The sequence below is a fragment of the Lagopus muta genome, chromosome 1 (assembly GCF_023343835.1).
Source record: "Lagopus muta isolate bLagMut1 chromosome 1, bLagMut1 primary, whole genome shotgun sequence".
NCBI lineage: Eukaryota > Metazoa > Chordata > Aves > Galliformes > Phasianidae > Lagopus > Lagopus muta.
In genome coordinates this window covers 114,196,984-114,211,844 of record NC_064433.1, presented here as the reverse complement: position 1 = coordinate 114,211,844, position 14,861 = coordinate 114,196,984, and the positions used below count along the sequence as shown (strand labels likewise).

General features: G+C 35.6%; 1 protein-coding gene across 19 annotated transcripts in view; it reads right to left on the bottom strand.

Moving 5' to 3' along the window:
- Nucleotides 1-14,861, bottom strand: part of DMD (dystrophin) — a 1,043,969-nt gene that overhangs the window by 335,179 nt on the left and 693,929 nt on the right. For all 19 annotated transcript variants that reach the window (XM_048931232.1, XM_048931479.1, XM_048931663.1 and 16 more), the window contains 2 exons: nucleotides 11,327-11,428; nucleotides 4,005-4,113 (listed from right to left, as the gene is read on the bottom strand). In XM_048931232.1, coding sequence (XP_048787189.1) covers nucleotides 4,005-4,113; nucleotides 11,327-11,428 — 211 coding nt within the window. The remainder of the gene's footprint in view (nucleotides 1-4,004; nucleotides 4,114-11,326; nucleotides 11,429-14,861) is intronic.

Sequence of the window (14,861 nt, the reverse complement as noted above, 5' to 3'; positions counted from 1 at the left end):
ACTCAAACATGCTTTTAATGGTCTCAAGTTGTGGCAATGCTCCTCCACATTCTCCCTAATTCATTCTAAAACCTGAAAAGCCTTATTGCCCTATGCATGGAATCTGAACCTTTGGCTCCATGCCTGTAGTCTCCAGCTTCTAGCCTCAAAGCAAATTACACTGAAAAGCACCCAACAGATTTGGTTCTATGCATTCAAGAAGCAGAAACAGCTTTCCTCTTATTTGTTTTAAATATACTATAATTATCAACGTATATAAAGCATCTCTGCCATATGTATCTCTAACTCAACTACAACTTGTAAAATGAAAATGGTACTTTTTAAAGAGACCTACTAAAAATAATGCTCCAAATTAAGGACTGCTGACTTAAAGCTTTAAAAGAAAAAGAACTTGAATTCTACTTAATTTTTGGAGTAAGTTTCCCATTGTAATTGACATTAACACTCTTAAATTTTTCTTCATTTCTTGGTCATATCTTTTTCCATGTCACTTGATTAGGCACTTTAATATAAGACAAATACTTGGCTAAAAATTCAGAGGAAAAACTGAAACTATAAGAGAGCACACTAAATAAATTAAACAAATGGCAAGAGTAACAGCATAAAGTACCACTCTCAGTTTTATTACTTGTACATGCAAAGTGTAAAATTAGCTGAACAGGTATTTTAAACTGTCTTAATTCTGTTGTTTTTAAAGTTTCACTAACTTCAGGTAGAGCATGACTAAGAATAAATAGATATCCTTTTAAATATTTTTATTTTCAAGTATAACTCCAAATAAAAGTGGACAAAATTTTCCCTTGAAATGAAGGGAAAATGAACTCCTCAAGAACAAAGTCAGGGATATCTTCTACCCCACAATGTATTCACAAAGTTTTACAAAGCACTATGTAACTTTAACTTATTAAGTAAATGCAGAGGTAGCACTTCAGTACAAAAGAAATCTGATGGATGCTAAAAATCCTATTAAAATTTGTCCTATAAAAGCACATTCCAAAACCGCATTTCTCTACTTACAATGTTTTCAAACTGCTGGCTAAGCAATGCATCAAGTTATTTAGATAGAGATGTTGACACAATTTCATGTTATAATGTCATGTACAGATAGTAAGTGTGATTTCCTTCCTGAATCATCTTGTCTTAGAAGTCAATCTTTGCTAATGTTTTAGACGTACCCCTCAGCTAAGTACGTTTTCCTAGCAGGAAAATAGTTCTTGTTCATTATGCCTGAGGACACACTGGCCTTGTGGGATTTTTTAGTATTTCTCCTGCCAAGCAAACCATAATACAGAGACCTAGAAATAATTATACAAAGGGTCCCTTCCCTCTATTACAGCCACCAGATGGTATATTTAGTAAGACCCTCTGGCTGAGTTCTTGTAACCAGACTAGACAAAATGACACCTGACAGGGCAGTAGAACTTAGCCAATTACATCTTCATTCCCCAGTCTGAGCAACATAGGCATCAACAAAAATCTAGACAGAATCAGAAAACAAAAAGTTATCAACAGGACATACTTCCACTGCTACACAGAGTTCTTTCAAAATTATTATGTGCATTTTTTTTTTTTTTAAATGAGATTGTTTGGATGTGGAGAGATTTCAGTTTTAGTTTGTTGAGAATATCTGTTCCTGACATTATAGTTTAATGTAATTTTATACAGTCATTATACTGGAGGGAGAGGTTATCGGGGAGGCCCTCTTTCAAAAGAGGAGTGTCAATATTCAGGAATATTCTATATTAAATCTATATATATTGATCTATACAATACTGAATATTCAATATTCAGTCAATATTCTAACAGTTTTATCTGAGAACAGGAGGTGAGTCTCCCCAGCTGCAGTATTTCAGGCTATACTTAGCATTGGTGTGGCCAGATCTTGAACAATGCATGCATTTCAGAGGAGGGCAAAAACACTGATAAAAGAGCTGGAAGACATGACCTATGATGACATGAGGACACTTGGGTAGCCCAGTGTAAAGAAAAGAAAGGTGAGAGGCAGCTTCTTTGCTCTCTTCCCCTCCCAGGGAGGGGAAAACCTGACTTAAAAACCTTCAGGACACGGCCCAGAGCAACCTGCTCTAATTGACCCTGCCTTGAACAAGAAGAATACATGTTTCCACATCTCCCTTCTGAACTGTACAATTTTATGATAACACATTTATAATGATGTTATTGCAGTAAACTGACCCAAATAAAGAAAAATTATGAGTTAGCATTACAAGCACAGGTTCACATTTTAAGTGCTCTTGGCACTAGAAAGGAAATCAATCTTACTTCCTGCCGAATTCTTTAGAGAACATTAGTGCTTTCATTTTCTGCATGTATAATTCCATCTGTAAAGTCTCAGAGATGTTAGCGGTCAGGGCTTACGTCTTGCATTAAGGTAAATTAGTGATCTAGCAATTTTTCAGCTCGAGATTCAGCTTCACATTAGTTAATATAGGAATCTGATGAAAGACTATGCTGTGTTCCCTCTGTTGTACAGTTATTACCACTTTCTTTGTAACAGCAAATTCACAGATCACAAACGCTCCCTCCCACTGGAAGTTGACATAACCTGCTGACATGCAAAACTGACACAGCAAGTTTAGTGACCCAGCACATCAAAAAATGATTACACATCTCCTTCAGTTCCCCCATGTCATTAAATGAATTTCTACAGTGTGCCTTAGAACAAAGACCTGTAAAGTAAGGATATTGTTGTGCCACAAGTTAAAAAAAAAAAAAAAAATAGACTGGTGGTATTTACCCCTTTTTATAAAATCAAAAAGATCAACACTAGAACTGTGGCAGTTCTAAATCGCAAAAAAGTAGGTTATAGTTCCTATGTAGTAAGATTCAACATGTCATTTTGCTTTGCTTGAATTAACACAACTGTGACAAAGGCTGGATTTGTCCTCTGGTACTGAATATTCTGGATCCTGCCTTAATGGTGCAATTATTTGATTTCCAGGAAAAGATTTTTCTTCTTTGCTATAATAGTAAGTCACTAGCAAAAGACACCAAATTCCCCAGCATCAGTTTTTCTCATATGTTACCCATTAAAACATGCTAAAAGCAAGAGAAATAAACATCCTACAAGCAATCAAATTCCAGGAGATTCTATGACTGTATCACAGCCTATGTTATAGGAAACCTAAGAGTAGAAGATACTTCTCCCAGACCTGAGCAGATCACCAAACAGCTTTGCACCTTACATGGGTGAAAAACACTCCTCATTCCAAGCAACTGAGATGACAGTTCACTACCAAGTAAAGAACCTTGACTTTAGAAACTCAGCCTTTAGCCCAGTACTTCAATTATGTATCTTTTCCACCCAAGCTTAGTCAATACATTTCAAAATAAAGCAGTAGGAAAATGAATTTGTAGTCCTTGTAGTAAGACTGCAGGTGCAAAGAGATACAAGGAAAATGTAAAATTCAAAACAAAATATTGTTCAAATAATTTAAATTAAATGGAAACCAAGTCTCTTGTTGCATAGTCATGAATTGCTCAGGACACCCATCAGCGTCACCCACAGACTTAACATTTAAATCCATACAATCCTTTCTTTGAATATGGATGCTTTGTCTTGAAACATGCCCAGATCATTGGTCTATCACATATAAAAATTATTTTGTAACAAATTTATATCTACTTGATCTATATTATTACCTTTTAGTTTAAACAATTTTTTTCTTTCATCATATTTGCTTAATAAATGAATATAGAAAGTCATAATGTTTTCTCTACATAGAATAAAGAAACAAGACCTTGAAGCAGGTAATAATTTCAAACCACATTGCAATCATTCCATCAAATACATAAACAAATTGTCTCCTGAGACACATTACACAAAAATGAAAAAAAGCAAGTTGAATTCCATACCAGCACATCTCCCATTTACAAGCTAATGGTAAAATTTGAACAGATGCACAACGAATTTAGACTGTCTCAAGCCATTTTCCCTTTAACTATGTGACTTAACTGATTTTAGATGTATACAATGAAATACTTACAGACACCTGGAGAGGAAAGGACAGGCTCTCCGAATGTTGGCTTTTCCTTCAGTTGTAGAATTAAGTGATTTATTGCCTTCCAGTCCGCATTCAAGTCTTCTAATTTTTTCTAGAGTATAAATTAAAAATACATTAAATTTATAATGAATTAATAAATGTAACTTCTCTCCCCCCCCCCCTTCTTTTTCCCCATTTGATGGACCCCTGAATTTACAACATCCCACATAGAAACAGCAATTAATTTTCACAAATGGGAGAGAGAGGGAAGAACACAGTATGACCCATTTGGAGTGGGGGAAAAAAACAAAACAAAACAAAACAAAAAACGCTTCATGGTGTAACAGTTTTGAGAGCATCTTGTCTCCCAGAAATTTGCCTGCTGGAGCTCAGGGACAACCTACAGGCTATGCCATCGGACCCTGGCCATATTGCTCCCTAACCAACCTCAGCCCCACTGAAGCCCCGTACCCAGCCCCACTCAGGGCTCTGTTTGGTTCTTCTCATCAGGCCTCTTCCTTACCCTCCCAGCCTGCACTGTTCCCTGATGGACTTAGGGGACACAGGATGATTTCCAAACAAAAGTTTTCTGTTTTGTTCTGTTTCTAATCATCATAAACCTGAGATGCTCATTTTATTATATTAAAACAGGAAGGGGAATTTTGTATTAAAAACCATGTCAATGAGATCTCTGCAATTCAGAACACGTCCCTCTATCTATTAAAAAAAAAAAATACCTTAGGAGACCTCAAGGAATCGTAAACACTCCTGAGCAATGGCTAAGCTGCTACTTTTAAACGAATGTGAAAGTCTGGAATGTGAATTATATCAGTCTTAAGATAAGCGTGAGAGGCATTTAGACTTGAAAACAATGTTTCTACCCCATCTTTATTCCACACTCTAGGGACTGTAAAGTAGGATGAAGCATGCTAATTATATGCTGGCATTTCTAAACTCTTAAAATGAAGACTGCTTTTCCTTTTCAAGCTGCTTCCTGACCATTTGTTATACAAAGCAAAAAAAAAAAAAAAAAGCAAAAAAAAAAAAAAAAGCATAGCCAGCCCTTGACTATCCTGGTGAGGCCACATTTAGACTACCATGTGTCTCATTCTGGGCTCCCCATTTCAAAAAAGACAGGGAGCCCTAGATAGAGTCCAGTGGAGGGCCACAAAGATGATAAAAGGGTTTGGAGCATCACCCATATGAGGAAAGTCTGAGTAACCTGAGTCTGCTCAGCCTGAGGAAAAAATGACTGAGAGAAGATCTGACTAACATATATAAATACCTAAACGAAGGTGGGAGGCAAATGGATGAGGTGAGGCTCTTCAAGGGGATGTGTAGCAACAGCACAAGGATTAATGTCCTAAAACTTGAACATGGGAAGTTCCATACTAACACGCAGAAGAACTTCTTTACAGTAAGAGTGATGGAGCACTGGAACAGGTAGCCCAGAGAGGTTGCAGAATCTCCTCTTATGGGGATACTAAAGACCCATCTAGATGCCTGCCTGTGTGACCTACTGTAGGGTACCTGCTTTAGCAGGGGAGTTGGACTCAATGATCTCCCGAGGTCCCTTCCAACTCCTGCAACACTGTGATAGCAGTCCAGTATACCAATGCCACTCAGTGGTGTTTTTAGCACTCCTAGCCCTAGTCATGATCAGACAGTCTAAATTACTATCTAGTCCTAATAGAAACAGGATGTCTATTAAGAATGATGTTTAAGTACCTTGAACCTAACAAGATGGGGACAAGTAGGAGAGGGGTAAAGAAGAAGAAACGTTAAATTGAAGAGTGTACACACACATATGCATACATTTTGATGCCTTGGGCACTGTTTCTAGAATTTGCCTTAAGTTTCGCCAAAGGTACTCTTAAATCTGCAAAGTTCTTTTATATCTATCATCAATAGAAACAAAAATACTAGTTGGTATAAGTCCTGGAGATTTTTTTGTGCAAATACTTTTTAATAGGACAGAAGAGAACGGATATAACTCTGTGCCACAAAATCATTTTACTTCTAAGAGTAGCTTAAAAACTGCATTAAGTTTAAAATAAAGAGTCAGGAATATCAGAAGTTATCCTCAACAACAGAATATGACGACCACAATGAAAAAGAAATTAGGGTATGCACAATAAATATAACATTTGACAATTCATACATACTTTATTTGTGGATTACTGGCACACAAAACCATATTTCCCACATTTCTTAACATTTTTTTCCTACTGCTCACACCTAAGAACCTCATTCCAGATCTAAAATGTAAATGGCTGCACCAGGATCTACTCAGTAGCATCAGCAGGTGTAGAGAGCCCTTAAAAGCTTGAGAGATTATACTGTCAAAGCCCAGCTTTATTTTACTGTTTATTCACACTAACTCAGGAAAAAAATATGAATATCATAAATGTAATATTGGTTCTCAGTGTGAGTAGCTGTTTCATTCATACAGATGTGAGCCAGGGATTTGTTTTCACTGATGGCAAAATAGAAGCAACATCTACACCACTAATAAGAGAGTAGCTAGTTCCAAACTCTCCTGTCAAATTTACAGTTTGATCCAATCTTGCATCTGCCATAAATTAGCATGCACGCATTAAAAACGTTCACTTCGTCAAGCACAATAATTTTGCTGTAATTGTAGCTCTAGAGTTTTAGTGACAAGTATTAAAATTAAAATATGTTGCACTGAGGAACAGTTTCTATTGATTTATTGATTTCCTTTAAATGTCAGTCCCAGTGCTATTAAAGTGAGGGTAATATTCATACCTGAACTAATCTCACTAACAGCACTAAAACTACATAGGAGTATTCAGACAGAAAAGTGATGTAGCATTTTAAATGGAAGACTGAGGTGAATGAAACATAGTTGTAAAGGTACTCCTTATATCCTCTTTCTCAACATCACTACTTATCTCCTAATCAGAAAGATGGGAAAGGAAAAATGGAGTGTCATGGATGGAAACTGCAGCTTTTCCCTTGCCACAGAAATTCCCTCCCTGATTAAACCATCCAGAGCGCTGTTATTCTGGAGACTTGTATTATGTTCCTTCTATTGCCACTGGCACCAGGAGTAACCTCAGTAACCTCTCCCTTCCCATCCATGTAAAGATTACTTTACAGAAATGCATTTCAAAAGCATGAAATTCATTTCACTAATATGAATGTGTCTGATTACTAAATTTCCAGGGCTTAAAAGATCACATCTTACCCCGTTTTTTGATCCTTGAATCAGCATATATTTGGACTTCATGTGCCAACAAGATTTTTTTTTTACAGTTCTATATTGCTAAGTTCCAGTATAATCACTGTTAGCATGCTTTGCGAATGTGTGAACATATCCATATTTCAGTCAATTATAACATCAAGATGGATGGTTTACTGATAATCGAGAAGGCCTCAGCTCAAATTCTGTGCCTACACATTTTGGACATTCTACATGACAGCGTAATCAAATATTTAGTTAACTAGTACAAGTTACAAATTCAAAATAAAGCTGTTGGAAGATAGATTGACTTTAACTCTACATAACAAATATTGGTTTCACTCTTGGGACTTCCTACTGAAGGGCACAGAAAAATTCTAACAAACAGAATTCATGATCATCTACTCCATAAAAAATATTTCATCTGGGCAAGTTTCAAACGAAGCACATGTTAAACACGAGTACTCAATCAGATTATTACTTATATTTCTGCCTAGTGCTTACTTCAAAGATTTTAGCAGTATTCTTTAATGATGTAAAGATGATACCTCTATAAGAATTAAAAAACAAAAAAATGGTATGAAAATTAAAAAGTCCATGGCTGTGACTAACAAAAAATAACTGCTGGTGTTTAAGAAGTAGAGTGGATTTCAGTTTCAACACTCACTTCAATTATGTTTTAATAGAAAGCCACAGGGTTCAATTTATACTCTCACTGGAGTGTTTTGAATGTATTATAAAATTTGCAAACATGAACAGCAAAGGATTACAAAATCTCAGAATAAAGTCAATGACGAACATAAATTCAGATCTAATGCACATGACTGCATTAATACTTTGAACTTATTGACGCTTTCCAAGACAGGGCAGGCCTGTAGTATGAATACAGTCCATAGGACTTCGATGTAGTTTATTGAGAAGAATGGAAAGATTAGCAGTAAACTAAGAGAGGAAAAAAAAAAAAAAAAGGAAGCTAGGAAAAGAATATCTCATGTAACCAAACACTGTGCAAAGTTATAAAACAATGGCATGCAAGTAATTAATGCTTTTAAAGACATTTGAAAAAAAAACAAAAACATTCTGTGACTCCAACATGAGACATTACTATTTTATTTCCAGAACACTTCACAATTTCAGTTGCAGCTGGGATTACTGAAGTTAGTGTATTTCTCTTATTAAAAAAAAGTTGCATAACATGCTGAAGTACCTGGTTGTCAGTGTTTCAAATTTGACTTATAAAGGTATCTGCTACATTTAAATTCACTCTGTGCCTCAGTGCCCATATGTAAACAAAGATAAGACCATTACGCTGTTCCATGGGAGTTCATTTGATGTGTGAAAATGCTCTTAGCTTAAATATTTTATTTGCTTGAAACAAAAACTAGTCTCAAGTAAATCCTCACATTTTTGTTATAATTGTCCGGGAAATTATTTTGAATTGAAGGTACGCTTAAATTTAAGGTATGCTTAATATCACCGGTTAAGAAAACTTTTTTCTTTTTCCCTGATATTTGCATCTAGTGATACGTTTACTTTGACCCGACTTCTGTTTTTTCTTCCTTTCATTTCTCTGGAAAATACAAAGCAATCATACACAAAACTAAAATAAAGCAATGCTTATGAAGCACTTAGACACCACTGTGATGACTGGCTTGAAACAGCCTACGAGGGAATTAGCCATTTTTCTTCACAGCAGAAACAGAATACTTCACAAGAAAAGTGTGGCTTACAGCAACAAACTAAACAAGAACTATGAGTTTAAGTACTGAGTTGCTGCTCTCAGTGTGAGTGCTCCCCATACCCTCTGCTGCATTAGGCAACCTAAAACAAGGCCACCACATCATCTTCAGTTCACCATTTTCTGAGATTTGAGTGCTTACCTTTGCAACCTCATTAATTTCCTTTAAAAAACACCATAATTTGAATATATATCATTTCTGCTGCCACAAAATATCTTTTAAGTAGAAAGTCATTTTGACTTGGTCTGAAAAGTCGTATTGGAATATACAAATAACAAATAATGCAGAAAATTACTCACTTAACAATAAAGGCTGAAGACATAAATGGGGAGAAGCTTAAGGAAATTTACGTCACTAAGAAAGCTGTTCAGCAGCCCTGACAGTACATGTACCCTATTTTATTACTGTACAAAGTAGTGAATCAGAAATTAACTTCACAGGTTCAATTAATTGAACTCCAGAAGGTAACGAAAAAAGTAACATTTAATTAAAGAGGGACAAGAAATGAAATATCCACTATTTAACAAATAGTTATTAATTTCTTTACAGACACATTCTATAATACCATTGTCAAAACTGCAAATCAAGGAACATCAATGTTTATTTAAAGAGTTATGTTGTTCCAGTTGATTGTGTTCCAGTAGATCTGGTAGAAACAAGCAGTTTTCAGTCTTTGATGCAAACACTTAAAAGAAATAGATGTGGAGTATACTTTTACGTTAGAAGTTTGGCCTAAACAGAATCATGTCACACTATTTATGCCTTCATCAATGGAATATTAAAACAAGTGCTACCAATTCTCCCTGCAAGTGTCATCACTCATTTTGCTATTCTTTAAATGTAGTTACAAAAAACTAGAAAGCTAAAATCTCACTTTTTTTTCTGTTGTTCTGGCTACTACCCAGTGAGAAAATACAGCTACTGTAGTGGGATTTTTCTTCCATCATCCATTCAGTGTTGAAATGATGTGTTTCTATTCCCAATAATAATAGTGCTATTTTCACCCAATGCTGAGTCATAAGCCTTGCTTCTGCTCACTCTCATTAGCACACTAGTTTTTAGTCACCTTCAGTTCACCTCCTTGGTATTTTTCCACTGTTTAGCAGAACTGACCATTATAAAAAAAAAAAAAAACCACACAAGCATAGATACCAAAAAGGCGGGGAAAAAAGCTCCTAAAGACTTCTGTTCAGGAAAGTAAAAAAAAAACTAAAACATGCTTAAATATCAGCTTTTACAGTGCAGATCAGTGCATCCACATGTCCCTATGAATCTCCACTCAGATGGTGGGAATTATAAGACTTAGAGGAGGTTTTGTAGAAGCAGGAAAATACTCCACTGTACTACAAGTGGAGCGAATACACATGGAAAAAAAACACATGAAATTTACTGTTCAGGTCACCTACAGACATCCTAACTTTGTGAGGAAATCTTTTTCTATAAAATGAGACTAGTGACTACTATAGGTTAGGAAAAGTTCTAAATACGAAGTTTACTGTCTTCATAATTGCAACAGATACTATAATTGATAAGCCACTATTACTGTTTGAGTGAACTCTTCACCATCAGATCCTTTATTAGCAGTTATCAGATAAGAAATGAAGCTCTGGTTAATAAAGTAGTGATCTTACTAGTAGTTTGATCTCCAACAGCAACTGGACCACACATGAAAGGCTGCTTGCTTATTATTTACAGCTTCATGGTTCTGCAGGTACCCTAGATACTCAAGGGTTCAATGCAAATCTATATGGTCTTTAGGAAACTAAGCCTAAACTATCCAAATGATTTCTGGGGGAAAAGGATTCTATAGTATATTTTTCTAAGGGAGAATGGTTGGGAGGGATCAATCCAATGAATTCTTGACTCCAAGACAGAATGAGGGAAGCCACGCTACAGGAATTCTGGCAGATATACTCAGTGGTAAAGTTTTACATTATCATCTCTCCTTCACAGTACAAAAAAATTAAAGCAAAGGGTCTTCTTTGACTCTTACCTTGTCAAGAAGAAAAAAAAGTTTTTGGTTGTTTTTTTCTGTTTTTTTAATTTACAGATTTTCTGAAAGTGCAATTTAACATAAGATAAAAAAGACTTCATCGGATACCACTAACTAAGCCCAACAAATTTAAGTTTGGTTTAAGTATGAATTACTCTTGAATAAGTAAAATAATGTTTATGTCAAATAAAAAAATCCCATCACAACATGCAAAAATTTTCCAGCTCGGTACACTACATTGTTCCTGGCTATGCGGTGACAACAGAACAAATGCTCTTTGCCAAGTTCTTTCATTGATTTTAAACAGAGCACATCAAGGACAAGTGTACAACAGGGGAAGCATAACCCATTACGCAGTAATGGATATTGCTAAAGGTTGCTTCATTACCTTTACTGGATGAGTGGCTGGTTTTTCCTTATACAAATGACACCCTTTAGACAAAACCTCTTCCACATTCGGCTGTTTAGCCTGCACTGCTGCTTCGGTTTCCTGAAAAATAAAAACACGAGCAGTGTAGATTAACTGTAGTATAAGCAATGAGACTGAAAAATCCTCCATGGCTGTAAACCAACAGTAAATTTGTTTCTGCTCAGGACTAGTTTCTGGAAAACTTATGGATAGTAGCAGCTGAGGACAAAAAAGGGTCATCAGAGATGGGGAAAAAAAAAAAAGGAAAGGCATGGAAAAGATTGCAGTGATAGGCCCCTTTATCCTAAACATTTCAACAAAGCTATTACAAAGCTGACCAATTTATACTGAGAAAGACAGACATGAAGCAAATTCAAAACAAAAGCACAGTAACAGTGTCGGTTTGTAAAAGTAGAGAGGCACTTACTACCAACTACATCCACTGAATTAGCAACAGCATATTCTCTAGCAGTTTTTCTTTTTTTAATCCAGAAAGGTACCATCCAGGTGCTAAGACATGACAACTCCAAGAAAACCTTCATTTTTGTTAGGTCCTGACTAAATAAGTAATGTATGAAGCTCCAAATATAGATAATAACAACAACAACAAAAATACTGACAAACATAACAAGAGGCAAATTATGTCTAAAGTTCCAAGATTCAAATTGTTTAAGTACTATGATTTAACATAAGCAAAAGAGATAAACAAAGATCCCATTGTTATCTGACATACGTAAATTAAGTGGTTTGTTTCCGTTTTCCTCTCTCCGCTTTTCTCCCATCTATTTTACAGCTTGATTACATCATCTCATGTGGCTGTTCAACTTTTCTGTCCAAAATCTCAGTTAATGTTAATGTGAGAGCAGACAAGGTGGTATGCCAGTTTTGTCACTGTCTGACACAACACATCATTTCATTTGTAGAAATATGCTACTACATGTTCTGCAATAAACCTATAGAAATCTGTTTCATTTCAAGTCTCGGCAAGGAACCATATTGCTCCAGTTTTTAACTCAGCACAGAAAACACACCTAGAGCAAGCACAGCCTGAATATTCACTTGCAAAGCACTGTGGATCATCAGCAAAAATAATTGTTGCCGAGTTCACTACCATCTCCTATTTGTTCGTTCAAATATTGTTTATCAATACAAAATAAAATGAATTGAAGCTTGGCTGATCTCTTGCAACAATATTTGAAACTTCTGTATTATTGTTATTATGTATTTCAATATTAATGAGATGTACCTGCATGAATTCATAGAGAATAAAATGATCACTGAAAAGAAGTGAACAACAGAACTGAGATTACGGAGGGTGGAAGTTTATTAAACCATTGATCAAGCACTCATTAAAGCCCTATTTTCTTTCTCTTTCAATGCTACATTATTTTTCTACTTTCCTACACACCACATAAAGATGAGGGGCAATTTTCTATCTTGACAAAAGAATATGCTTTTTAGTGTTTTCTTTAATCTAAACTGTTCCCAACATTGTAATTATTTTGTTGGTTTGTATTGTTTCAGATGATGTCTCAAATATCTGTTTTGTAACATGGAACTTTCATCTTTCATGATACCACAAAAATCTTAGCAGGAAAAAATAATATTACAATAACCAGCAAAATTCCAGAATATCAAGCTCATTATGAGTACATCTACACCACTGGTTTAACTTGCACAGATGTGCCTTTGGAGCAGATTGCTCATCCCCCACTCATCATGAATTGGTGACTGCAGACTGCTGAGTGCTCAAAATGGCTTATTTCTGGCTATAACCAGAGGGGAAAATCGTGTTTCAGGAATGCTCCTTACACAAGGCCAGGTGCTGGAAGTTATTTGTTAGTTACATTACGATTGTATACATTAACTCCAGCATCATCTAAGAATATCACAAAATGATTTTTAATAAGTACACACCTGGCAAATCTTTGAATGACTTGTTTGCACAATTCTCTGCCTGATGGCATAACAATTTTCATCCATCGAGCAAGTTCCCAGCAATCTCAAATACATTTGCTAGATAATACAATATTAATGCAGCTCAACAGATAAAAGTGTACTTGGAAAATACTAGTTCATCACTCAGTTCCAAAAGAGAATAAGAAGGTACGAACCACAGCTTGGCCTCCAACAGTTGCTTGTAACAAAGAGACTGTGCAAGACTTCAGTGAACAGCGAACTGGGAGAGCAGGGCCTGAAATCTGCTCTCAATCATACAGGTAAAGCTACTGTTGAAGCTTAAGAAGACTAACATAAGTTGTCTGCACTTGTGTTTGAGGGAAGACATCAGTTTTTTCAAGAAAACCAAATTGATGATTTTTTACATGTCTTGATCCCAGTCCATCCACTCTGCTACCACGCAGTTTTCTGCATGAGAATGCCTATAGGACAGATGCAGTGCTGTCTGTGAGACAGAGCTGATTCTACAGGAATTTCACAATTTATAAACAGCCTGTTAAGAGACTGTAAAGCTACAATTGGGCTGGGTAATAAATAAGCACTTTTTACACATACGGTGAAATAAAATACATCATCACTGAAAACTGCTGTTCCTCAAAACATGTATAAACAACAATAATCAAATAAAGGCCGTCTTTACTTCACAAGATGCCATTTAAGAATTTTCATTGGTGCTAAAATAGTGTATCTAAGCAAATGAAAATGTTGTGCAGAGTAAGGCACGTTGGCTTCTGCACTGAATATATCAGCTCAGCCTACTACATAAACTCACAGGCTGAAAAAGTTGCAAGGACTTGTCTACAGTCCCATCTGGACCATGAAAATCTGTTGATACAGCTCAGAACTCAGAAATTCATATTCTGTAGCTGAAATCAGTATATTGGCTAAACCTCCAGTGTGTATGCCAAAGGAAGAGAAAGTCTGTTAGCTTGACATGTTATTTGAAGATACGGTAGCTATCCTAGCAGACACAGGCTGTTTGACATATGCTGCACATATACTAGGAGGTCCAGACTACTGTCTGTGAAGTATCTGCAGCATTTCAGTCTGTGTATTGGTGTAACTCAGCAATCTGACTCATTTTCTCTGATAATACTGGTCAAAATATGAGGATCGGGTTTCCCAGTGACATAATATCTACAGGACATTTTCTGAAAGGAAAGAGTGATTAATGCTATGTCTTCCTGGTGATGTGCAATGCAAAAATGGAAATTAGTTGCAACCTTCAAATAAAAAAACTGTTACTTTGTACCTTTTACAATAATATATTAATTTCAATCTTTTTTTTCCATCAAAGATTGCATTAAATAAAGATTAAAGATTTCTTTTTTTTCCAGGAAAAACAGAAACAATAAGCATTTTCCCTTCATTTTATTAAGTCAGATGAACCAATGATGTTGAACAAGCTAATATACTAAAACCTGAAATATAAAAATACTTTGGAGGCTTAGAAATTTCAATAAGACTCTCTTGAACCATCATATTCTAATCCTCATTTTTTTACTTGATAACAGAAAATTACATTTAATTATACATTTCTTTCCTTGTCTTCATA